This window comes from Paroedura picta, chromosome 8, assembly GCF_049243985.1.
Source record: "Paroedura picta isolate Pp20150507F chromosome 8, Ppicta_v3.0, whole genome shotgun sequence".
Classification (NCBI taxonomy): Eukaryota; Metazoa; Chordata; class Lepidosauria; order Squamata; family Gekkonidae; genus Paroedura; species Paroedura picta.
The window spans coordinates 23,204,854-23,228,896 of NC_135376.1; the positions used below are offsets into that span (position 1 = coordinate 23,204,854).

The 24,043-nt window shown below is 41.4% G+C and overlaps 1 protein-coding gene across 6 annotated transcripts in view; it reads right to left on the reverse strand.

Moving 5' to 3' along the window:
- Window positions 1–24,043, reverse strand: part of MED12L (mediator complex subunit 12L) — a 201,831-nt gene that overhangs the window by 52,360 nt on the left and 125,428 nt on the right. For all 6 annotated transcript variants that reach the window (XM_077348672.1, XM_077348671.1, XM_077348670.1 and 3 more), the window contains 10 exons: window positions 23,864–23,982; window positions 20,260–20,403; window positions 17,793–17,956; window positions 14,861–14,992; window positions 9,726–9,953; window positions 8,735–8,876; window positions 7,322–7,442; window positions 5,332–5,427; window positions 1,794–1,907; window positions 945–1,147 (listed from right to left, as the gene is read on the reverse strand). In XM_077348672.1, the coding sequence (XP_077204787.1) occupies window positions 945–1,147; window positions 1,794–1,907; window positions 5,332–5,427; window positions 7,322–7,442; window positions 8,735–8,876; window positions 9,726–9,953; window positions 14,861–14,992; window positions 17,793–17,956; window positions 20,260–20,403; window positions 23,864–23,982 (1,463 nt within the window). The remainder of the gene's footprint in view (window positions 1–944; window positions 1,148–1,793; window positions 1,908–5,331; window positions 5,428–7,321; window positions 7,443–8,734; window positions 8,877–9,725; window positions 9,954–14,860; window positions 14,993–17,792; window positions 17,957–20,259; window positions 20,404–23,863; window positions 23,983–24,043) is intronic.

A 24,043-nucleotide genomic window follows, 5' to 3' on the forward strand; every position in this document is an offset into this window, starting at 1 on the left:
TCAGCTCTGCTCAGTACTAGGAAGGGAGGCCAATAAGGAAGTATGGGGTCACTACAAAGAGGCAGGCAATGGCAAACCACCTCTGTTTCTTGCCTTGAAAATCCTACGGAGTCATCCTACATTAGCTGTGATTTGACAGCACTTCACACACACACAGACCGTTTATGCACTGGATGTTTCATGCCGGCCTGCAGGCTGGAGTTTTAGTCGTGGCAGGTTGCCCTACCTCTTCCTGCACTTACATGGGAGAGCATTTGGCCTGGTGCACCTCATCTGCCACCAATTTGTGCTCCTACATAGGAGCTGGGGCAGTGAAGTTCCCAGTGCATTAACGGTCACAAAGAGTTAATGTACAACCCTGGCTTTTGCTCAGACATTCTCAGATACAAGAGGTGAAAAGGATTTTCTTCTGCATGTAGTGAAGTTCGTCAGAATCACCTAAATCCACTTAAAAGTCAATGGCAGATTTTTTTTTTAAGACTCATAATAAAGAGCAAAACAATTTAATCTTCGAATTATTTTGCCTGTGGAACTAAACTGTTTTTGGCAGGGTTGCCTTTTTGTTGTTGTTGAGGCTGTCTTTGGGGGCCTTAAGCAGCCTACTAAATTCCCAACCCCCTGATATGGTACCCCAGAAGCGACAAAGTATGTTGTGTGTGTGCATATCACTTTATCTCCATCCCTTGATTACTCTCGGCTAAATGCGTGGCCAGGTTTGACATCAGATAATGTCAAGAGTCCTATATGTAGTAATGTAATTCTGGTGTCTCATTCAAACCTAACTTATCCTTGATTTAGAAACAAGCTATTGTAAATTGGCCATATTCTTCTTGCCATGTTGCTCAGTCTCTCAGGTTTTGGGGAAAGGAATACAGCTGTGACTCTAAGAATACAACTCTCTAAGAATACAACTCCACCCAAGGTAAATGATTGTTATGAATTACCTGTTGACATATGGTTCTTAGTACATATCTGGCATATTCACTGAGGCTAGCGGTTTCTATGGAAACAGGTTTTCCACATGATTTCAAAGCATGTGAGGCACCACCCCACACCTCATCATCATCGAGGTCACCTAACAATCTTCGCACAGAGTAATCGGATTTCTTCAAGGACGGAATGCTGCTGCTTCCAATTTCAGCATCACCTACAGAACAGAAGTAGCATAAGGATGAGTAAGTGTTCCTGATACCGGGAAGATACGTGGAAGCATTGGTTTCTCTTAACTATAAAGATCACAGAGTGAGTCAGAAAACAGGACCAGCCTGGTCTCTTGGCTAAATATGCCAAGTAGGCCGTTCAGAGAAACAGAATAGTAAAGCACTGGAGAATGGTAAAGAACAAAGGGGCAGCACTCTAATATGGCCTCTAGTAGATATGAAATAATCTGTTCCACTTAATATTTCTGGTAAGGCCTTGGAGGAGGAGCGTGTCTCATGGCTTAAGTGCCACTCAGTGCTTAACACCCACTCAGGGCGGCTGTCCTGCCCCTGAGTGCCTCCTCCTCCAACCGCATGAGAGCTGCCCCTGCTGGTGAGTTCCCTAACAGCTGCCTGCAGCCTTTCCAGGTTCTGGTGGGGAGGGGGAGGCCATCCACAGAGTTCTTTCACCACCACCCCCAATCTAGTGCCCGTTGTATTCCTGAATGCAACGGGCTTGCCCCCTAGTATAATTAATATCAATAGATATGTCTGCCCAGTTGCAAGCAGTGTTTGAGAAGGTGAAGTGAGTCCAGATCAATATAGAAAGCATATAATGAAAAATGTTACATATGATGCCATACATGATCTTACCAAGCATCATTATGGCTTTTAGAACAGCAAACACAGCTCCAACTTCTATGCTATTGTGAGCAGCGGTTAAGAGGTGACGATCATAAGATGACCGAATTCCTGGAAAAGATTTCTCTAAGGAAGAAGAAAATTAGTACACAATGGTATGCTTGACTTAAAATTACACTGAGATCTTAAAATTGAATACATATTAATTACTACATAAAATCATATTATGTCAACCTCTAAATCTTCCAAATCTCAGACACAACTTTACAAAAGGGAAGACTCAAATGTTGATGGATTACTCGGGTTGCATGCCAAAGCCTCTTTCATTCGAGACACAAAACCCAGGAACATCTCTGCCTTTAAAATCACATACGGATTCCAACAAATATTCTCCACTCCTTCCCCACTCCTCTAATTGCACAGATGCCTAAAAGGTTATGCAGTCTTACCCTCCTCACCTTTTCTACAGCATATTCACAGCACCCAATGCCTGCTGATCTGGTGCAACTATCTTTACACTGCATGTTCCTGGCTATGTGATCCAGGGTCATGCAGCCCTGTCAACACAAAATAGCCAATCAAAGCTATACAAGTGAAGGAGAAGAAAGCCTTTTCATTGTTTTCTGTCTCCATGAAAGGAGAGGAAGAGGGAACGTATGAGGTCATATTGAAAGAAACTAAGGTCCCTGTGGGTGGTTTCACTGCCTGCCAGAATAGCACAGCAAAACAGGAACCCCTGGTCTGGGTTACCTCAGCAATGAAGAAATACATATCTGTCAGGGATCAGGCCAAGCCCGTTAGTAAAGTACCTGATAAAGGAACCTCCAGGATTCCAAGGCAGGTGAAAATCCAAAGAGTAGCTTTATTAAACAGACAGTATGAAATACAGATGCGCGCCAAGACCCATTGAGCAAAGGTCTTGGCAGATACAAAGGCACAATAGACATTAGGTGATTCTTATAGAGGTGACCCCATAGGGGAGGGGGGCTAAGGTTTAGGCGGGAGAGCAAGTGATACCAAAAGGTGCAAAGTTTCCCAGCCAAGCCAGATGGCTCCGCTTTGATCCTAAGAGTTACATTTCTGTTTTGTCTCTGCCAGCCCAACAAGGTCATTGGAATCAGATAGATAGCGGGGGGCCCCGCTGGGAACTTCAGTGGAATGCATAGGAGTGTAGAGACCAGGGAAGGATTTATAGTTTTATGATGCTTGGCCTCGGGAAGACCACAGCAAGGGAGGGGGCATGAGTCGGGGTTCATGACAATTTCTTCCCCTTCATTATCATCTCATTCATGCTACCTTAAACCATTGTTAAAAGCAACTTGCTTGGGTGGGCATAAACAGCAAAAATCAGCCCCTTGGTTTGGGTAAACACTGGTTGTGATATAGAAGGCACTATTTCCTTACAAGAACTTCTGCAGACTTCTGATCTTAATTAAAGTCTTAAAGGACCTTTAAGGAAAATAATGCTTTATAAAATTATTTATTCCATTTATGTACCGCCCTTCTACAAGGCTGGCTCAGGGTGGTATACAGCATCCCAAAACAATAATATAATTAAAATAATACATATTAAAACCATTTAAAACCATCTTAACAGAAACATCAATGACAGCTAGTATTTCTAGGGCCATCCCTTTGAATAAGTCTGTTGTCAGAGTAAGATGTAGACGTGGAATAGATTATTGGGGGGGGGGGTTATGGCTCACTGGCCTCAACCAAAAGTTTGGCGAAAGAGCTCCCTCTCACAAGCCCCACACAACGGTACTACTTCTTCCTCCAAAGGCCACCAAGTTGTATTTCTAGTGAAGCTAGTAGTATGCAAAATATGTAGAATAGGTTGAAAACTTTGAGTGAAGGCTCAGGAAAAACAAAAACAAAAAGGAAAAGACCCATTTTTTCCAAGAGCTGTTTTCATTTTTCCCAACAGAATCATTAGGAAATTTTGGGGGGCACCAAAAAAGCCCCTCTGAATTTGTTTATTTGTTTATTTGTTTATTTGTTTGTTTGTTTGTTTGTTTATTTGTTTATTTGCTAATTTTGTCTTTTAGAATGAGTGAAATTATTTTGAAGATGTTTTGTTCACTCAAAATGTAAAGCATAAAAAAGATTACCTAAGAAAAAGTAAAACATTAGGCTATGATGTTTCCTACGTGTCCTGTAAACATATGCAACACAGTTTAAAGAATAAGTTTCTAGTTTAAATGCAAATGATATAGGAAGCATATGTCTTGTAATAATACAATATTAAAGAGCTCCATATTTTCAATGATGTTTAACGGATATCCAGATGTGCTAATGGTCCTGTTTGCTGTGGCTGCACGAATTTGATTCTGGCCAAATAATGCACTCACTTTCCTTTGCTCCGGAATTTGCTTTCTCAGTTCAACATTTATTTTTCCTTCCTCTCAAATGGCAAGGCAAGGTAACATCCAATGCAAGAGTTTGCAACTCTCCATGAACCGTCTGGTATATTTGCAATGCTAATTGCGGGGGAGAAACCCAAGGGATTTTTACTGTTAACTATTATAAATGTGCCAATTAATACTATTTGATAAGCTAATGATGCATTTTATGTTAGGGCAGAAAAATGATTTTAGATTTGACAGGAAAGTACAAGCATATTGCATATATTTCACACACACACACACACACACACACAAAATTCTTCCCATAGTTTCAAATTTCTGGAAATTTGACACCTCTGACTTTGAAGAAAAAATCTCTGGCTAAGCTGTTAACTTATGAAGAAGAAGAAGAGTTGGTTCTTATATGCCGCTTTTCCCTACCCGAAGGAGGCTCAAAGCGGCTTACAGTCGCCTTCCCATTCCTCTCCCCACAACAGACACCCTGTGAGGGAGGTGAGGCTGAGAAAGCGCTGATATCACTGCTTGGTCAGAACAGTTTTATCAGTGCCATGGCGAGCCCAAGGTCACCCAGTTGGCTGCATGTGGGGGAGTGCAGAATCAAACTCAGCATGCCAGATAAGAAGTCTGCACTCCTAACCACTACACCAAACTGGCTCTCCTACAACCCTCAGCTTAGCGCCAGCATCTGTAATATAACACAGGATTTTATCCCAAGCTTTGCTGTAAGGATTACGGAGATAATTTACATGAAGTACTTTGAACATATTATGGAAAGTGTTATATAAATTAAAACAGCTTTCTAGTTATATCAGGTGTAGTCTTCGGAGAAGCAAAGTACATGAATTTATAAAATGGCCTGATACAGGCATTGTTAAGCAGAAAGTTGGGCACAACTGCTGCTTTGTTTCTCTGTATGTCAGGGATTAGCTATTTCAGACAGAAAATTGGCATCAGTCAGAAATCTTGTGCTCCTCTCCATGCACAGAAGGCCCATATTTCTTATCATGATTAAGAAAAAGCAACAAAAATTACACACATATATGGGCATGTTTTTATGCATATACACAAATACATAGATCCAGGTCACACAGTACAGAAAAAAGCTGGTACATGTGCATGTACTTAAACCAAGAATGCTGAAAGGGAGAGACTAGGGGGGCAACATTCAGGCCTGAAATACTTACCAGCTGGCAGGAAGCAAGCTTCGGGGGTTCTAAAGAGATGCAACAGAAGTCGACATGTCATCCTTGCCCCGGGTTCAGCATCCGGATCACCACAGGCTGTGGATGATGCATGAGAGAATTTCTTTTGTTGCTCATTAACATATTAGACCACACCTTTCCTTTGTAGCTCGTGATGTCTTACCAAAATCCAAATTAAAACTATACACAATATAGCAAAACACCAAGTAATCCCTCTCTCCAAGAAAAGGTATCCATGTTTCCTTTCCATGGGCTGACCGAGAGCCTGAGTCACACCAGGTCCAGGACTGCCCCATATCAACACCAACGTCATCCAGTAGCAGGAATTAGCCTTGTGACCAGAGGCTGAATTCCAGATGCGGAAATGGTCTTTCTCTCTCCTCTTTCCCAGTGTTTTTTTTTAAATTATATCTCTTCTCCCCTGAACTTGGACTTTATCTCTCTCCCTCTCGCTCTCTGCCATCTGCCTCCTACAACAGGCTTTCTGTGGTTGCTCCCATCACTTTGTGCCAGAATTCCAATGTTGCACATTGGCTCAAAAAGGTTGAGGACTCTTGGTCTATATCTGAAGAAGGAAATTTGATCCTCAGGCAGTGGTCCCCAAGCCCCGGTCCAGGGACCAGTACCAGTCCATAGACCAGTCAGTACCAGGCCGCGGCTCCTCCTCTCTGACTGCTGCCTCGGGGGCTGCCCTACCACTCTGCCACCGGTTCACTTTTGGTGGTCTCCAGTGGCCGCCATGGCTGGGGCTCCCCCTCAGTGGCACTGTGCAGCTGCTGCTGGCAGCACCTCCCAGTGGGCAGTGGGAAGTCAAGGGCGCCAGCAGGAAAGCAAGAGGAGCAGGGGCTTAGGCAGCAGCGATGACATCCCTCAGTAAAAGACTACCCCCCCCCGGGCCTCAGTAAAATTGTCAAGCGTTGACCGGTCCCCGGTGATAAAAAGGTTGGGGACCACTGCTCTAAGGTGCTACTGGACTGAAGTCTAGCTGGTCTAGATGATCCATCTCCTACAACACTGCCTCAAGCTGTGTAACCAATACCTATTCAAGCACCTTGCTGGATCTACAACCGCCTGCAGAGAAGGATTTATGATGTCCAAATGTTAAAAGTGACACTGAGAAAATTCTCAGAGGAACCAATGCTGTTCTAAACATCAGAAGGATTTTTGGTAGTTTACAGTCCTAAAAATTCAGGTGGTGCTTAATTATTGTATCAAGTGCCTGAATTAGCCCATTTAGCAGACAAAGAATCCATATTCACAAAAGCTACAGGGATAACTTGTGGAAAAAAATGTACTAAGTAGATAACATGGAGACATCTGCAGACTAAAGTATGTTGGGGGAATAAACAGGGAAAGGTCATGGGAAATGTAGAATTAATTGCTGAAAAAGGAAAACACGGGAAAGTACTATCAAGGGTAGAGATAAAAACTGAATGAAGCTGTGCCAGACCTCTAAGGTGAAGATGACAAACCGCATAATACAAAAATTGGGTGGAAGACAAGAATACAGGAAATTCCAAGTGTTACAACGTGGCACCGTCAGAGTGTGGGAAGTCTATTACATCCAGTCACTTTGCAACATGTTGGCAAGAACCAAAAATTAGCAGAAGTTGTGTTTGAGGGCAAAAGCAATGACGACATGTACAAAAATTTCTAGCTGGGGAACTAGAAGAGACACGCAAGAATAAAAATTGAATTCATATACTGTAAACTCGCCCTGGCTTTAGTTTCTGGTAGGCAGAAAATGCATGAAAACAATAAGAAATGGCAGGTTACCAAAAGGATCAAATTACAATTTAGATGACGATGACATGACTTGAGTAAAACAAGTCTTTCCCCCAAAGTACTCACCTTAATCTTAGGCCAAGAAAGAACAAAGGTGATGAGCATCCAGACCCCCACCCCCAGTGCTTTATACTGATTTTACAAAACAAGCTTTTTAAAAAAAACAGCTCATCCTGCTTTCACTCACCTGCTGTAAGCAGAGATGGAAGGGCTACATGTTGAACTACATCCTCCAAGAAGAAGCATTGCCGTGCAATCAGGATCGCAACAAAGGTGGCCAGTGAATCATGGAACGACAGGTCACTCACCTAAAAAGGGAGAAAAGCATTGGCATTTTTGCCATTTGTCTGGAAGGAAACACAGCTTACTAAAGCTGCCTTTATTGTTTCTTGCTGGGATGGTTTACAAGAATGGGCGCACAGGGTGCCTTCACTTTCTGGAGTCAGGAAGATGTGCAAAATGGTTTTATATATTTACTAGGGGCAAAGCCCATTGAATTCAGGAATACAATGGGCGCTAGATGGGGGGGCAGGGTGGAAGAACTCTGTGGATGGCCTCCCCCGCCCCCCAAGACCTGGAAAGACTGGAGGCCTCCGGGAAAGGAACTCACCAGCAGGGGCAGCTCTCACACGGCAGGGATCTGCAGCCTCTGAGTCTCAGAGGGAAGTGGAAAGAGGAGGGGTGGTCATGAGTGGGGGAAAGAAGGCAATTGGGTGGCTGCTGGACAGACGGGCAAGACAGTTGGAGGAGGAGGTACTCAGGGGCGGGACAGCTGCCCTGAGTGGGTGTTAAGCGCTGAGTGGTATATAAGCCATGAGACACGCTCCTCCTCCAAGGCCGTTCCACAAATATATTATGTGCAATAGATGTAGAATATTTAGATATGTATACCTTGAATTTCTCCCCAGCAGAGACTCAAAGTTGCTTTCAGTATAGCAAATATTATTCACAAGCCAGTATATGATGCCCAGTTAATTTGTATGGAAATATTTTCAGTTATTTATTGCTAACCTGTTTCTCTGTCCTGTATTCTCCTTCCTACACCCCTATTTTAATCCTCCTTCCCATTTTCACTTGCTGTTATTTTTTCATTTATTACTATTGCTGTTATTAAATTAATATCTGACTGTCCTAAATACAACACTTGCCACAACAAGATAAATAAAACAGCAACAAAAAACACTAATTTGATTTTTTTTAATGCGAACCATGCAAACCTCAACTGATCTCAACTGAGACAAAAAGCAATTTGCCTTGCAATATGGAAAGAGTGCTAAACAAATGCCAGCTCATGCTGCCAGGTCCCTCCTGGCCAATGCTGGAGGCTGGGGGTGGGGTTGCCAGCTCCAGGTGGAGGAACTCCTGGAGATCTAGGGCCAGAGCCTGTGGAGGACAGGGACCTCAATGACGTACAATGCCAGAGTCCATCCTCCAAAGCATGCATTTTCTCCAGAGAACCTGATCTCTGCAGTCTTGAGATGAGGTGTGTAATTTCAGGGGGGTTTTAGGTCCCACAAGCCTTGATTACACAATAATCTTAGATAACTTACAGAAGATATGCAGAAGCATTACAATTTAAAATGGCATATTCTGCACTTACGTCCACACTGCACAGCAGATCGTTAAATCCCCAGACGTGATTTGAAGAGCAGCAGAGAGCTTTCAGGACCCCCAACCACTCTGAGCTTAGCACTGTGCAGCAAGCCGTCAGCTCAGCACACAGGTTAGCAATGTCATTGATTCTAGGAAAGAACAGAGCAAAAACCTGAATGCTGAATGGCCAACAATCATTGCTAAGGAAAATATTGAATGTCTGCTATTTTCAACAGCATATTTGTCAGCAGCTGGTAGGACAAAGCCCACAAATGGGAATTCATCTCTCTCTCTCTCTCTCTCTCTCTCTCTCTCTCTCTCTCTCTCTCTCTCTCTCTCTCTCTCTCTCCCCCCCCCCCCTCCCAATTAAGGATTGTTAAGAAAACACAGGTGAAGGGTAGGATGGAAGAGAAAGTTGAGACAAAGTTTTACTTAAAAGTTGAGTATATGCACTGCTGAAATAAGCACACAGGGCTTTTAAAAGGAAAGTGAGAGAGAGAGAGAAGTCCCATTTGGGGATCAAACATGGATTCCAGGTTTGAAAACATCAAAGGTTACCCCCTCACATAAGCAAACAAGCTGGGTAGTCTTCAGTCTCTCATATGCAACTGTGAAGATTCTCGGTTGGGATTAATCACAAGTTGCTATAATTTCCGAATCCTGGCCAAACGGTAGTTCATTCTCTTGCTTGCAAATCATGGTTCTAAAACATGGTTAAATTCTTAATTTGGAGGCAAGAGTCCAAATCACAGTTAGTAATTTTGACCTAATTGAAATTCAGATTAGCATCTGATACATGAACATTAGCAATCCAGTACAGTACAGGTAAACACATCAGGAAAGTCATACATCTTCAGTAAAGATCCAGTTAGCATTGTTACTGCTGATAACTATACAATATAAAAATAAACTATAAGAGGGGAAGGGAAAGGATAAGAAAAAGGAAATTGAAATTATATGCTTATGGAACACAAGTTGGTATTTACAATTTCACCCACCTGCCAGCATCTTGATGGCCCATGCATACATTCATCAGAGCATTACACACAAAGCTATAGCGACCAGGTGCATTGTCACTCAAGATCTTGCCTAACATTGAATAGTTGAGGCTGTGAATGGAAGGATTCTCTATAAAGTCCAGCATGAATTCTGGATCCCATAACAAATTTGAGTTCGAAGGCTGCACATTGCTATAGATGGTTTGCTTCACTTTCGAACAGGCACTACTAAAAGGAGAAAGGGGGAGGGTTAGTTTTAAAGAAACCCAAAGGAAGCAGAGCATCCCCTTTGACTACTAAAAAAAGGCTATGTTCAGGATCATGGGACCTGCATGGACAAAAGTAATGTGGGATGAAGCAAGACCGAAAGGAAAAGTTAGCTAAATGAAAACCCTGAATTGTCTTCTAAGTGTATGAATGATTTGTATTGTATTGTATTATTTATTTATTATTTGGTTTCTTGACCACAACTTCACTGCCAAGGGGTTTCATTGTACCTGTTTCAAGTTTAAGCATCAGAATGACTAATACTTCCCTATAGAATACACAGACTTTGTAACCTAGTTACAACTCAATGACAGAACAGCATGACAGACATGAAAAATTTGAATATCACGGGCTATCTTAGCTTTCAATGATTGTATTTGTAGCTATGACAAATGCATAACTATTTCTATTAATATTTAAAGCAGCAGGTATCTGCGTGTTTGTATTATGCACAAATCAATGCTGTATTATAATAATTAGAAATTGTGTTTGCATACCATTCTCAACATTCAAAATTATTCATATAATATAATCATTAATCCTTGCATCAGCTCAGCAAGCACTGAAATGAGCCAAGAGTTTCGAACAGATGACATTCCCAATAATGTCATCTTTTTGTCACTGTGCAACACCACATCCTAAAATGCTATAATAATACATTTACTGTTTAAAAACAGCATTGTATGCAAAATCAATATAATAATTAAAAACCAAGCTAAAAGAGTTGCTGGGTTGTTTTTGTTTTATAGGACTAGGTTAGAGAATAACCCAAAATGCCTGGCTGAATATTTCCATGGAGATTTTAAAATTTTCCCAAGAACAAGCAACTGCTGTATAGGCTCATGTGCTGCTGCAGGAGTATAGAGCAGGATCTCACTGGACAACCATCAGTACAGCAATATTGAAAAGAGCCATACCCTTGTGAAACCAGTGAAGTCAATTATTTTAGAAGGATGTCATGTATCCATGTGTGCAAATGAATGTTTCAATCATATCCTGTTCTGTCACATAACACAATATAACACTAAAGTCAATATAGGGTCTTATCTGCACTGGGCTTTTTATCCTCTATAAGTCCAGATTTTAAAAAGCAATTTGAACCTTTTCAGATTTCCATTCTGATTTTGATCGCTTTAAATTTTCCATCTGTAACATCTGTGATTGACTCTGCAGTGGCATTACATTTTCTCTGGGCTATCCAGGAGTAGATATTATCTGCTAAATCTGAGAAACATACTCTGAAAGCCTAGTACTGCAAGTGTAGATGCTGAGTGGGGTTTTTTTGTTTGTTTTTTGTTTTTGTTTATCCTCTTCTCTGAACCTCCACTGCTGATGTAGCATGGTAGTCTGTCACTGATTGGTCAGGGCATCAGTTCAAAGACTGTAGGAGACATCCCCTTCCCCCCTTCCCCAGCTTGCTCTGGCTGTAGGATCAGGGGACAAAAGGCTGGAAATAAAGCCCTTTCCAGCTTTGCTTTCCTTCAATGCCAGCTGGAGCTCCCCTACCCCTCGCATTCTAGCTTCAGAGCTTTCCAGGAAGGGAGGCAAAAGTGCATGTGGCTGCCCCCCCCCCTCGATAAAGCAGGAAGGAGAAAGCAGACTGACAATTGGAACGATTCAAGTGCAGAAGACAGTGTCTTAGTGAAAGCTGTTTTGAGTTGGAAAAAAGCAACATTGCAGATCTGTTAGAAGACCTAGGTTAAAATCTATCAAAATTTGGCAGGATCAACAGTGAAAAAAAGTGAGTACAGACAGTACCTATATTACAAAAGCAATAACCACAACTCACAAAATGCAGTTTTTCAAGCAAACATTCTCTGCTTTATCAAAATACTGTGGAATTCTAAAAATAGCACCAATAGAAGAAACTCAAAGGTGTATGGAAGCAAGTTCAGGCACCATTCATTTTGTGCAAACTTTCAGGGAGCTCTTGGTCAAAATGTACATGATTAGAGCAAACAGGGCATACACACAATTTGATTAAAGACTTCCCTTAATGCTCAACAGCTGGCAAATCAACACACACTCCGTAAAGTGTTTATTCAAAACCCTGACTGCAGCTGGATAATTCAGAGTGCATGCATCTTGTGGAGATGATAACCTTGTGTTTCATAAACACATACAAAGTTTCTTTATGTTCTATAATAATCTATTTTGTAAATTGAAGCAAGCAAACTAAAAGCTGCTTTTAGAGCTGTCAAATTCCAGGCAGGACCAATAATCTCCAGAATTACAATGGATTTCTAAATGACAGAGATCAGTTCCCTTGACTATTTTACACCGTAGATTCTGTGACATTATACTCCACTGAGATCCCTTCCCTCCATAAATACTGCCTTCCCAGGCTCCATTTCCCAAATCTTCAGCCTTTTCCTACCCAGGAGTTGGCAATCCTAGTTGTCATGACCCTAAAATTCATGTTTTGAAAGATCAAACAGCTGTGTTATTCCAGGTCCAACTCTAGTAGCATAGCCAATCCCACCTTAGGAAAGTTATGGAAATTTGGGGCATTGCCTGCAGAGGGCAGAGTCAGGGGATGGAAAGGAAGTCATAAGGAATATGATGTCAGAGCTTGCCATCTGAGACTCCAGGGGAAATAATCCCTGAAGTTTGAAGATCAGCTGAAATTCCAGGAGAACTCTAGGCCCCATTTCTGCCATTTTGAAACCTTCCATGCCATGGTACCATTGAGGGGCCTGGTTGGAAAATCCTGCACTAACCACTGGGAGTGAAGACCAGTTGATATTCAATATAATCTAACAATAGCACCGTAGAGCTCTTACACAGGTATGGGAATAAAAAGAGAAAAAAGGAATGGTATCTGTCAACAGGGTATAACGGGCTTTGACTAATAACTGGAAGAAGGCATACGCATGAAATAATAATGATTTTGGGAGTGACTGACCGACTGACATTGCAGAGTCCACCTTGATTCTCTGTGAGAAAGGCAAACTATAATAACATAAATTTAATACACACAAACACACTGTGCTTAAGTGCTCAAACACACTGTGCTCTATTAGAACTCTGGCTCATTCTATTAAGTTGTATGTATGCACCCATACATGCATCATGGTTACCTATCACACATCATACACAAAGGAAGTTGCATTCAGGAAAATGATAAGAAACTAGTTTGTACGCAGTTTGCACATAACGTACACGATATCTAAATGGCAGTCAAAGCAGAACAAAAAAGTTGCAAAGCTTCACTGTCTTCTACATTCTGTGACTTTACCTTTGAGTTAGACACTTCCTTTCAGAGAGCTCCAGCCTGAACAGTACTTCTGTGCCTTCAGAAAAGCTAGTGCAGTTATATAATTGTTAAAAGATCTACACTAAGAACTGAGCTTCTTAGAATACTGGAAACAACAGCCTTAGTCACTACCCAGCAAAACGGAATTCCTGTTTTCTCAATGAATGTCAGAACTTAAGAAACATTTCTAATATCCTGTCAGCCAACTTGTTTAAATTAGAAAATAGTCTTATAGTTATGCAAAAGCTTTTCTGAACATACACTGCTGGCTAGCAAGTCAGCCAGACAATACAACCTAAGGTTCTACATCATATGATGCCTTTCAGTTAAGGGCGGCACAGAAAGAGCCACGGTTCACTTTAAAAATAAAGGAAGTTTTGAAAAAGACAACAAAACTTAAAACAGGAAGTCCCAGGATTTTTATATGTCATCTGCAACGGGCAATCCATGAAAAGGCTACAGCTTGAAGTAAAACATAGGTAAGACCCAAATTTAATACAAACAGTTTATTTGAAGTAATTGGTGCACTTTATTTATTTTTTTAAGTCCAGTGCTATGTTCCATGGGGAAAATTGTAATAAATGTAACACTAGAAAAACTTGCCCATGTGGAACAGCTGTTTACTGATAGCCACCATTCATTCAGAGATAAATGGTGAGTTTGTTTTAATTCTTTTAACTTTGGGAATTTCAAAGGAGCAGATCTAAAGAGCTCTAAGCCTAAATCAAATGGCTTCATAGGAAACAGCTTTAGATTGCTCTGTTGTCTGGAATGTAAAGGTTCTTCAAATTATATCAAGTATATCATCTAATAGCAAGCAAGAAAAATGCCAGGAGAAATTTCTTATAGATATGTTTCAACAAGACATGTTGCTTCTTAAGGCTATCGACAGATTCTTTAAGATGCTGCATTGTTAACAAGAGGGGGAGTCCATGGGCTTTCAAGACAGCGAACGCCTTATTTCCCCCCTCCTCATCAGCACCTCTCGCTTCTTTTCCATTATGAAAAGGTATCACTTCCTCACATCAGAGGAACAAATAGTATTAAGCCAGTAAGATGCTGAACTACAGAAGTCAAAGTCCTAACCTTGGGGGGGGGGGTCTGCGTGTGATTCAGTTAGCTACATACTTTCAAAAAGGTGCAGCTTGTGGCTAATTTGGAGCAACTGTGCTATGGCCATACAAGTGCCCTTAACAAATGCCGAATCTTCGACAGCACCACCCACATGACTTGTACTCTTGGTGGCAACCAAGTTGTGTTGGTATTTTAGATCCGTCTTGTATATAATAGTGAAACAATACATGAACTCCAGGGGGGGAGCTGCATCCACTTTGTATTTCAATACCAGCAAAATATTAACAAGAATTGTAAAAAGGCTTACAATGTTCTCCAGTTCTGCTTACATAGAATTTCAAAGAGTGAAAGTCCAAGATGTCCTACACTTAAGCACTTGACTATTTTGTGTCCTTTATCAATAATTAGATAATAATTAGACCATCACTCACATATGAAGTGTACAGACACTTCCACTTATTTATTAGTTAATTCCTTGTTGTGTTAGCAGCTAGTCAAGTTTAAAAGAAAAACAAAAGAAAAGACTAGTAAAACCAACCTGAAAAGATCTCCAAATTTGCTTCTGAGATGGCTACAGGACACATAGAGGTCATAGAGATAAGCTAGAATACACCTTTCTGGGGAAGAGCATTCTGATGGATTTATTATATGTTTGACAACACCACATAACCTGCAAGGGAAAAAATCATTAATGGCTGAAAGCAATACAATTTTTTAATACATTTCAGCATCTCAGTATTTAACTTAGGCTGTATTTCTAAGCATATCTACATGACAATAAGCCCCCTTTGGATTCAACTAGATCCAAGCAAAGAGGCATAAAGTGGGTTGTACAATCCTAAACAACAAATTATAGTTGTTTGTATGTAAGCAACATTCCCTCTTAACTACAAACTGTCTACTCCAGGAAGACCACAGAGGTTATATGATGGCCATGCCTACCCTGCCTCATTTTGACTCTCTGAAGAAGCCATAAGAACTTTAATTCTGTAAAAGGACAAAGGTTTTTTTTAACTAATGCCATGTCTACAATTCTCAGGACTCTTTGGAAACCCTGTAGGAGTTAAAGTAGTTCTAGTTGTTTGGTTAGCATTTTTTTTTAAGGGAAGAGCACATTACCCAAACATCAGTTACCAAAACCTTCTAGCTTCACAAATCTCTACTTTATTAGGTTTCCTCCAAGAAACTTGCACAGTGTGGAGGATCAGTGGTTAATTTTCCTGAGCTTTGTCAGACATCTTCAGATTATTTCCTGGGGCAATATCAACATACATTGCATTATTACTTATTATTATTTATTACATTTCTATAGCAGCCTTCCAATATTGCATTTCACATAATACTGATGTCTTGGCATTTTCCTCAGGTTCGTTGAAATGTAAGGTATATCTAGGGATGGGTACAGGTGAGATCACAAATTCCGCTGAAGTAATCTGTTTACAAAATTCCAAGGCAATGGGGGACAGCCTTTGTAACACCAATAAGAGCCCACCAAAGCTTAACAGGCACTGATGACTGCCAATAACAGAGGTCCTATTCTTCTCTTTTGGATCAGAAATCTACATATATGCTCTCAGCTCTGCAACCTGTCTTCTCTTGGCTGTTCGCAGTTACAAAGGGAGGAAACTTTAAAAAACAAACTAGCCGAACACATTCCCTGTGACTGGGAACTCCTCACCACTGCTGGGGCTTTGGTGTTAGGTGGATTCAGGGCTCTGAGCCACCTTGTCTCTCTGCTCATGTCAAGCAGAGGGTCTTAGCTAGTGGGCTCCTTGACTGAAGACCCACATTTTGATAGTGATTCCTCCCCCCTGCTGGGGTTTGGAAGGTCTTGATGGATTCAGGGTGCTGAGACACCCATTTATCTGTTCATGCCAAGCAGAGAGGCTTAGACAAAAAATGTTGGTTAAGGAACCACATTTTGATTGTGATTCCTCCCCACTCCTGGGGTGCAGATCTTTGTGGACACAGAGCCCTGAGCCACCTGTCTTTCTGCTCACACCAAGCAAAGGGACTAAGCTAGATGGTTCCTTAATTGAGGACCCATAATTTGATTATGATTCCTTTCCCCTGCTGAGCTTTGGAGGTCTTGGTGAACTTAGGGCTCTGCTCTGCTCTCTATGCTCACATGTACCTGAGTTTGGTGTCACTTGCTTGTTCCTGAACAAGTCCATGGGCTCCTATAAGTGCATGTGTCTTTTCCAGAGAGAACACTAGGGTGACATTTTTAAGAGTCCATAACTGGGATCCCCAAAATGTAATCCACTCCAAATGTGGAGCAGGCACCAAGGTGAGGTTCCCTGTGTATTTGGTGTATGTTGCTTGTAGGAGGTTCATCCTATACATTTCTAAGCCTCTGCATAATACTTCCCCCAAAAGCACTTTCCTGGCTTAACCTTTATCCAGTTGGGTTTGTAGTGCCACTTTGTACTGGTTCTGTTGGACTTACAGACATGTCTCCACTTCAGTTTCTATTAAGAGATTCTCTGGTTTGACCATAGTCCATTGAAAGTAATGGAGAATGGGGTACCTTCTTTGAAGGGTCCTATCTTGGACCCCATAAATCCAATTCTCATTGAATCTGGGGGCAGATTGGAGAGTCAGTCAGAGATCTGCTGCAAGTTTTGTGTCTCTAGTCTGCACAGGATCCATCCTATATCCTATATTTTCCTGGACCTCCTGAACCTGTCTGTCACTTCCCCAGCACTTTCTTAGAGGTACCTTTGGGGGGGCACAATTTGACCCCGTAAACCAAATCCTCACCAAACCTGGAAGGCTAATAGAGGACAGTCAATGGAAGATTACCTGAAAGTTTGGTTTCTCTAGCACACTGGGGGACAGGGGGTCACTCTACCCCATCACAAACTTCACAAACCAAATTAGTTCATTTAGCATGGAGGGAGAAAGTCATGATAGTCTGTGGTTCACAAACCAGGCACACCACAGACCAAGAATTGAAGTGCATTTCCCAGGATAATGCCCATCCCTAGGTATATCTAGACTGAGCATAAGTATATAAACAAAGTCAAATTAAAAGTCCACCATCCTGGGTTAGATTATGTGTGTGATTTCTGCTAATGGCAGCACTTTTATCCAGTGCCAGAAGCTTTCTGTAGACCCCCGGTGGAAGATCAATGGAAAGTTCCTGCCACAAAAGAAAGAACTACCATTAACCGAGAAAGATCTGTAGGATACAACCATTTCCAAAAGTGGCCAATTACATTCCTCCAGAAAGCCTATATAAGGCCAAAGCCTCTCACTCACTAGCAGTGAGAAGCGCATGCCCTCTAAGCAAGGAGTTTCCATGTAACCACCATGGCTGGTATCCATCAACAGGGATATATATGTTATAAATTTGATAAAAGTAGGAGCTCAGGTACCCCTGAGTTGCAGCCTCTTTTCACATACTAATACTTTATAAAATTAATAACATTGTGAAGCTTTAGGGAAAAAACATTACCACTACAAACCCTTCAAAAACCTGTGCTGTCTGGTCTGGATTTAAAATGAGGCAGGCATGATAATGCCTCAGAACAGCAACAATGCAGACACACAGCCCGGTTGTGTAACTTCCCGCCAGACTGGACGATTTCAGCAGGAGTTCAGCCTCCACCACACTCAGCTCATTGAGCAGCTGAAACAAAAGATAAGTATTGAATTTAGTCCTTCTCCCCGTAGTTTTATTTATTTTAGGTTGGCTCTCTTAGCACCTCTCTGCAGGAAAGCTGAAATGCGATGCTCCAGTTCTTTTCCAGAGAAAGGACTGAAGTACTAGAATTCATTAGAGTTGTAAGTGCTGGGAGCCCAGCAACTAAATAGACCAAGAGCCCACAATGGAAACAATTATCTCAATATGCATGGTGGGGCCTTTTGTTTGAACGAGGCTACACATTGTCAGCACTGACGTATATGAACGAGAACCTAAGAAAAATCATTGCTTTGCTGCAAACCATACTGATCGTTGCATGGATTGATGTTGTTAAGTATCTGCAGATTCAAGGCATTAGACAGCTGCAAACTTGCCATCAAGAAGTATCCTAATAGTTCTTTTTAGCAAAGAAAGTGAATTTTTACAGAACACTCTGAATGACCTCTGTTTGCACTCTCTCTCTCTCTCTTTACTCCAGGATTAAGGCTTGCACTATAAAAAATTTGCCAACTAGCCTCAGGGTGTAGTTCATAGTTAGAGATAAAGCATTCCACAAATAGGTGCTGGTGCTCCCATGCAATTAGGACACTGCGACTTTTGAAAAGCTACGTGAACAGTGAGGTCCTTGGATCTTGTTAGCTGATGTGGAATCATGGAAAGGTGTGACTGGCAATCAGCCTAGGCTTGGCAACCTCCAGATGGGAGGTGAAGCTCTCCTGGAATTACTACAGATCTAAAATTACTGTAGTGCAAAGAAAAAAATGGCTGCTTTCAAGGGTGGGCTCTATGACATCAGATCCTGGAAACCCTATATTACCCCCATGGCCTGACATCTTCAGAGGACTGTCAGGGATCCCCAGTCTTCAGGGAAAGATGTAATAAGCCTATCTTTTGCTTAGAGACCTTTACAAATATCCCCTTTTTGAGTATCCTGCAGACATAAAAGCAGAGTTTTCCAGGTCCTGACTCTAAAGGAATTCATTGGAGATAATCTTCATTCTTATCTAATAGAAAGCTACTGATGATTGGGTTATTGTGAACATATCACTTTTGATGTGCAAACGCTGGCAGGGGCTCAAGGGAATTGTGGCCAATGAACATCTGGAGGACCACAGGTTGACTACCCCTGCTCTAAGGTATTAAGCAAAGGTCTTAGTGAAGAAAAGAGTTGTGATTTGGCTTTTCATGAAGATGCCACATGCCTAGAGACGATGTGCTAAAAACAAATGGCCACAAGACCTAACAATAAAGTCTCATTGCCATGAAGTTTCCACCTTATCCCTGAAGTAGGAACTATCTGTAGATGGCCCTCTGATAAGAACCGTAATCAATAGGGAGATTTATGTTAGGGAGAATTGTCTTTCAAATACACTCATTTAGGGCTTTTGGGTCAGAGCCAGCACTCTGAACTATGCCTAGAAACAAATTAGGAAAAAATGAGGGCTTTAAACAAAGCATCTAGATATAAACATACTGAAAAAACCATCAGTATCGAAGCAGTTGCTTTCTTAATAATCTGCAGTTTCTGATTGCTTTTTATAGGCAATCTCACATAAAGCACACTAGTTTGATATGTAGATCAATTCAGCAGGGAAGTTATGTTGGTCTGCAGTAGAAGAGTGCAGTAGCACCTTAGAAACCAAATATATCTTCAGATTATAAACTTCTAAAAGTCAAAGATCCCTTTTTCAGATATAGAAAATAACCAAGCATGGATAACAGTGCCAAGATCCCATATTTCACCAGCTGTAGTAAGGGACAGGAGAATAAAAGCAACTGTTTCCCCCTGAAGTAGCAAACTGCAATACTTTATTCCAGAAGTAACTTTTAGCTGTACAATAACAGCAGTGCTGTTTGAGAAGATAAGCAGAAAACTCTCAGAATGATAAACTGAAAACCCTTTCTGAGACTGCAGGCACATTTGAAATTCTAACATGACATAGCAAGTGCAACAACAAAATGGCTGCCACGTGAGGTGGAGCCAGCCACAAAATGAATGACACAGCTTAACTTCATAACACACTGTCCTGTGATGGCAGCTGCTGCCAAACAACATGATTTGAAAAATCTGCCAATCAAACCTCCAACAGTCAATCAGAAGCCTTGCTAAGGAAAAGCTCTACCTGGCTCCACCCACTTCCTAAAAATACTTGGCAAGTGCCTGAAATGATGTTGACCAATGTCATGACACCCACGGGCACCATGTTGGAGACCGCTGCCCAATACCATTTGTGCCAAAATGTATCTGTGCTTTGAAAGATCATTCTAAAGAAGAAAATCTCTGTTACCTGGACAGCAAAGTCAATAAGTCCATTGATATTTAGAGCAGGTTCCATGAGATCAAAGATAAGTTGTATGTGGTGAGCAAGAGGAAGATGATATGATGTTCCTGAAGCAAAGCTAGTAATCTGTTCCAGGACGTTGTTGGAAATCTGCAAAACAGATGGAACTACAAGCATATCAAACCACTCAAAAAGTTGGACTAAAATTACATCTATAATCACAGTTAACATTAGCTATTTTAACGGTTTCCCCAAAGCTGTCAGCAATACAAATCATTTCAGTACAGGAATGGTACAACAATAAAATTAAGCCTTTGTAAAAATGCAACAAATTGTCCTTAACAAATTTATTGCTTTTTATGCATTTGCAACTTTTTGTTGCTTTAACTGCCTTGATTTGACAGAAATTTAAAATTATTAATTAATTAAATTTATTCTCTGCTCTGATTGTTAAACCTCGCTAACCAATACACTCACCACATGAAGAGCTGTCCTACCAAGTATGAACATTCTGCATGCTCCTGCCTTGCCACTCAAAGAAAAATTCTTACCTTGATACCTCACAAGCAGGGGGAAAGGTGTTGTTGGCCTGAAAACACAAAAAGGAATCTGGTGGCACCTTAAAGACTAACAATCTATCATAACAAACTGTCGTTGGCTAGAGTCCACTTCACCAGAAAAAAATGAAGATGCTGAATGGGCTCTAGCCCACAAAAGCTGATGCTACAATAAATTGGTAGTCTTTCAAGTGTCACAAGAGTCCCTCCTGTTTTTGATGCAAGTTTAGCATGGAAATGGATGGCCTTTATATATAGCAAAATGGCTAATGTTAAAACTGCTACTTTTGAACAGCTTCCTTGTGGAGTCTAGAAAGTCTTTATTTTGCCTCAATTAATGCTAATGTGCATGCACATAAAAGCTTAAACCTTAAATAAAACTTAGTTGATCTTAAAGGTCTCATTGGACTCAAAACGTTTCTTCTGCTGCTTCAGATCAACATGGCCGCCCACTTTAGTTGATGTGGAGTATGTCCCAAGAGAAACCAATGCTTGAATTAACAGTGTCAAGATGGAATCCTGTTCACCCCTATATAAAGCTTGCCTGGCTGAAGTTGTGCCTTAGATACTAATTGCCAAAAACACTTTTGAGGAAATAAAGATTGGACTTCTGGGGGGGAAAGCCCTCAAGTCCAGTTTTGACATCTAGGCAAGCATCTCCAGCTTTTTTTTGACCATCAAGAAGGAATATTCAGAAAGCCAATCAGCTTTCTATGAATTTTCATGCAGTGAATGGAACACACAGCTAAAATCTTTGGTCATACCAACTACTTAGAAGGATATGCAGCTATATTAGTGAGAACAATTGCAAAATGTTATTATAATATTTTATCAATAAAAGGTCATAATTTTCCATGGGTAAAACAACCCAGTGTGTTAGGACTAGGAGACGTGTGATGGTAATTGGGGATTCCCTACTGAGAGGAGTAAAAGCCAAAGTATGTCGACCGGACTTGTCTCAAGAGGTATGCCGTCTACCTGGCGCGAGAATCAAGGATGTCACAGAAATGTGGAAAGACTTGTAAAACCCAAGACACATATCCCTTCCCGCTCATTCATGTGGGAACAAATGATACTGCCTAGTGCAGGGTGGAGCATATGAAGCAAGACTACGTGGCCTTGGGGTGGAAAGTGAAGGACTTGGGAGCACAGGTTGTATTTTCATCAGTTCTTCCAGTTAAGGGCCAAGACTTCAGAAGGGAAAGAAAAATAATGCAGATAAATGACTAGCTATGTCACTGGTGTCATTGGGAAAGTTTTGGAGTTTTGGACCATGGATCATGCTACCATGATGAAGCTCTTCTATTGGAAGATGGTTTGTACCTTGTGAAGGTGGGAAAAAATGTCTTTTCAAAGAGCCTTGTGGACCTGGTAAAGAGGAAAGGTTGAGGGAGTTTGGTCTGTTTAGCCTGGAGAGAAGACATCTAAGAAGTGATATGATAACCATTTTCAAATACTTGAAAGGCTGTCCTATAGAATAGCGATCCCCAACCTGTGGGCCGCAGACCACATGTCCGTCGACTAATTGGAGGTGGGCCGCGAAGGACGCCTTCTCCCCCCCCCTTTACTTCATCCCCCCGGCCCTTTACAACACACTTCGGGTGTCATTGTCTCCCATCACTCCCAGATGGGACTATCTTGTTGCAGAGAAACAAGCTCAGGGTTCCCATTGACTTGTCATTGTCATGAGTTAAAATTTCCATGAAAATAAAATGTTCCTTATGTTCATTGTTGTGGTGTGTCTGTATCTTATTTTGAAGGGATGTTTAAACATTACCATAGCGATCAGAGAGTGTTAGGGCAGTGGTTGAGAGTAGAGGAGTAAACTACCCCCCCACACACCGGGCCTCAGTAAAATTGTCAAGCGTTGAGTGGTCCCCGGTGATAAAAAGGTTGGGGACCACTGCTATAGGAGATGGAGCAGAGTTGCTTTATGTTGCTCCAGAGGGTCAGACCAGAACCAATGGGTTTCAATTAATTCAAAAGAATTTTTGGCTAAACATCTGGAAGAAGTTCCTGACAATTAAAGTGGTTCCTCAGTGAAACAGGAGGTGGTAAGTTCTCCTCCTTTGGAAGTTTTTAAGCAGAAGCTAGATAGTCATCTGACAGAAATGCTGATTTTATGAACTTAGGCAGATTGTGAGTGGGTGGGCAGGTAGTTATGAGTTCCTGCATTGTGCAGTGGGTTGGACTAGATGACCCTGGAGGTTCCTTCCAACTCTATGTTTCTATGAACCCCTTTGTGGTTGCAGAAAAAGCATCTTCATTCAAGATACAATTCACGCTGTTCCCTACAAAGGGAACAGTTTCTCCCTTCTTTCTCTGTCCTACATCCTCAGTATGGTTCAGTGGTAGATTGCATGCTTTCTAAGCACAGGGCTCCAACTTCATTCCCTGGCACCACCATTTATAGAACCAAGCAACAAAGCATCGGGAAAAACCTTTATACTGGCTAAAAGTACCTCTCCATGGTCTCAGGGGCAGAGAAAATACTCAGCTAGGTGGACCAAGGCAGCCTGAGATGTTCACTTCCCACATCTTCAGCAATATCTGTCCTATCACAAAACTGTCCACATGCTTTCTCTTGCCCATTAAGAGTTCACCCTATTCTCATACTTGTATGTTATATGCCATCAAGTCACTTCCAATTTATGGCAGCCCTATGCATTAATGACCTCTAAAATGTTCTACCATTGCTCAGGGCTTGTGATCTGAAAACCATGGCCTACTTTATGTAGCCAATTCACCTCAAGTTGGGTCTTCCTCTTCTCCTACTGCCACCAACTATTCCTAGCTTCATTCGTCTTTCCCAGTGAGTTGCACCTCCTTGTGACTAAAGTACCAGTTTTTAGCTCCCTGGGGAAAATTTGGCTTGCTTTGATCTAAAACCCACTTATCCTTGGTTTCCTCTTTATCATGCTTGACCTTCTACTCTAGTTTTAGCTCTATTGATATACATTCAGTCCTATTGATATACATTTCCTATCAATACCACTTACTTAAAATTAACAGAAGGAAAATGGGGCAAGATCATCACTTCAAAACAAATGTACCTGGCATGTCACTTGATGTTGATCAAAATAGGAGAGTTGTTGCAGTTTCTTAAACAATGTTTCTAAAGTTGGAAACGCTTCTTGCTTGTTCTTTCTTACTTTCTGTCCTTCATCACCAGCTGCATTTTTAAACAGTTACATTTTTATATTAATATGTTGTTTACATAGTTTAGCATCCTT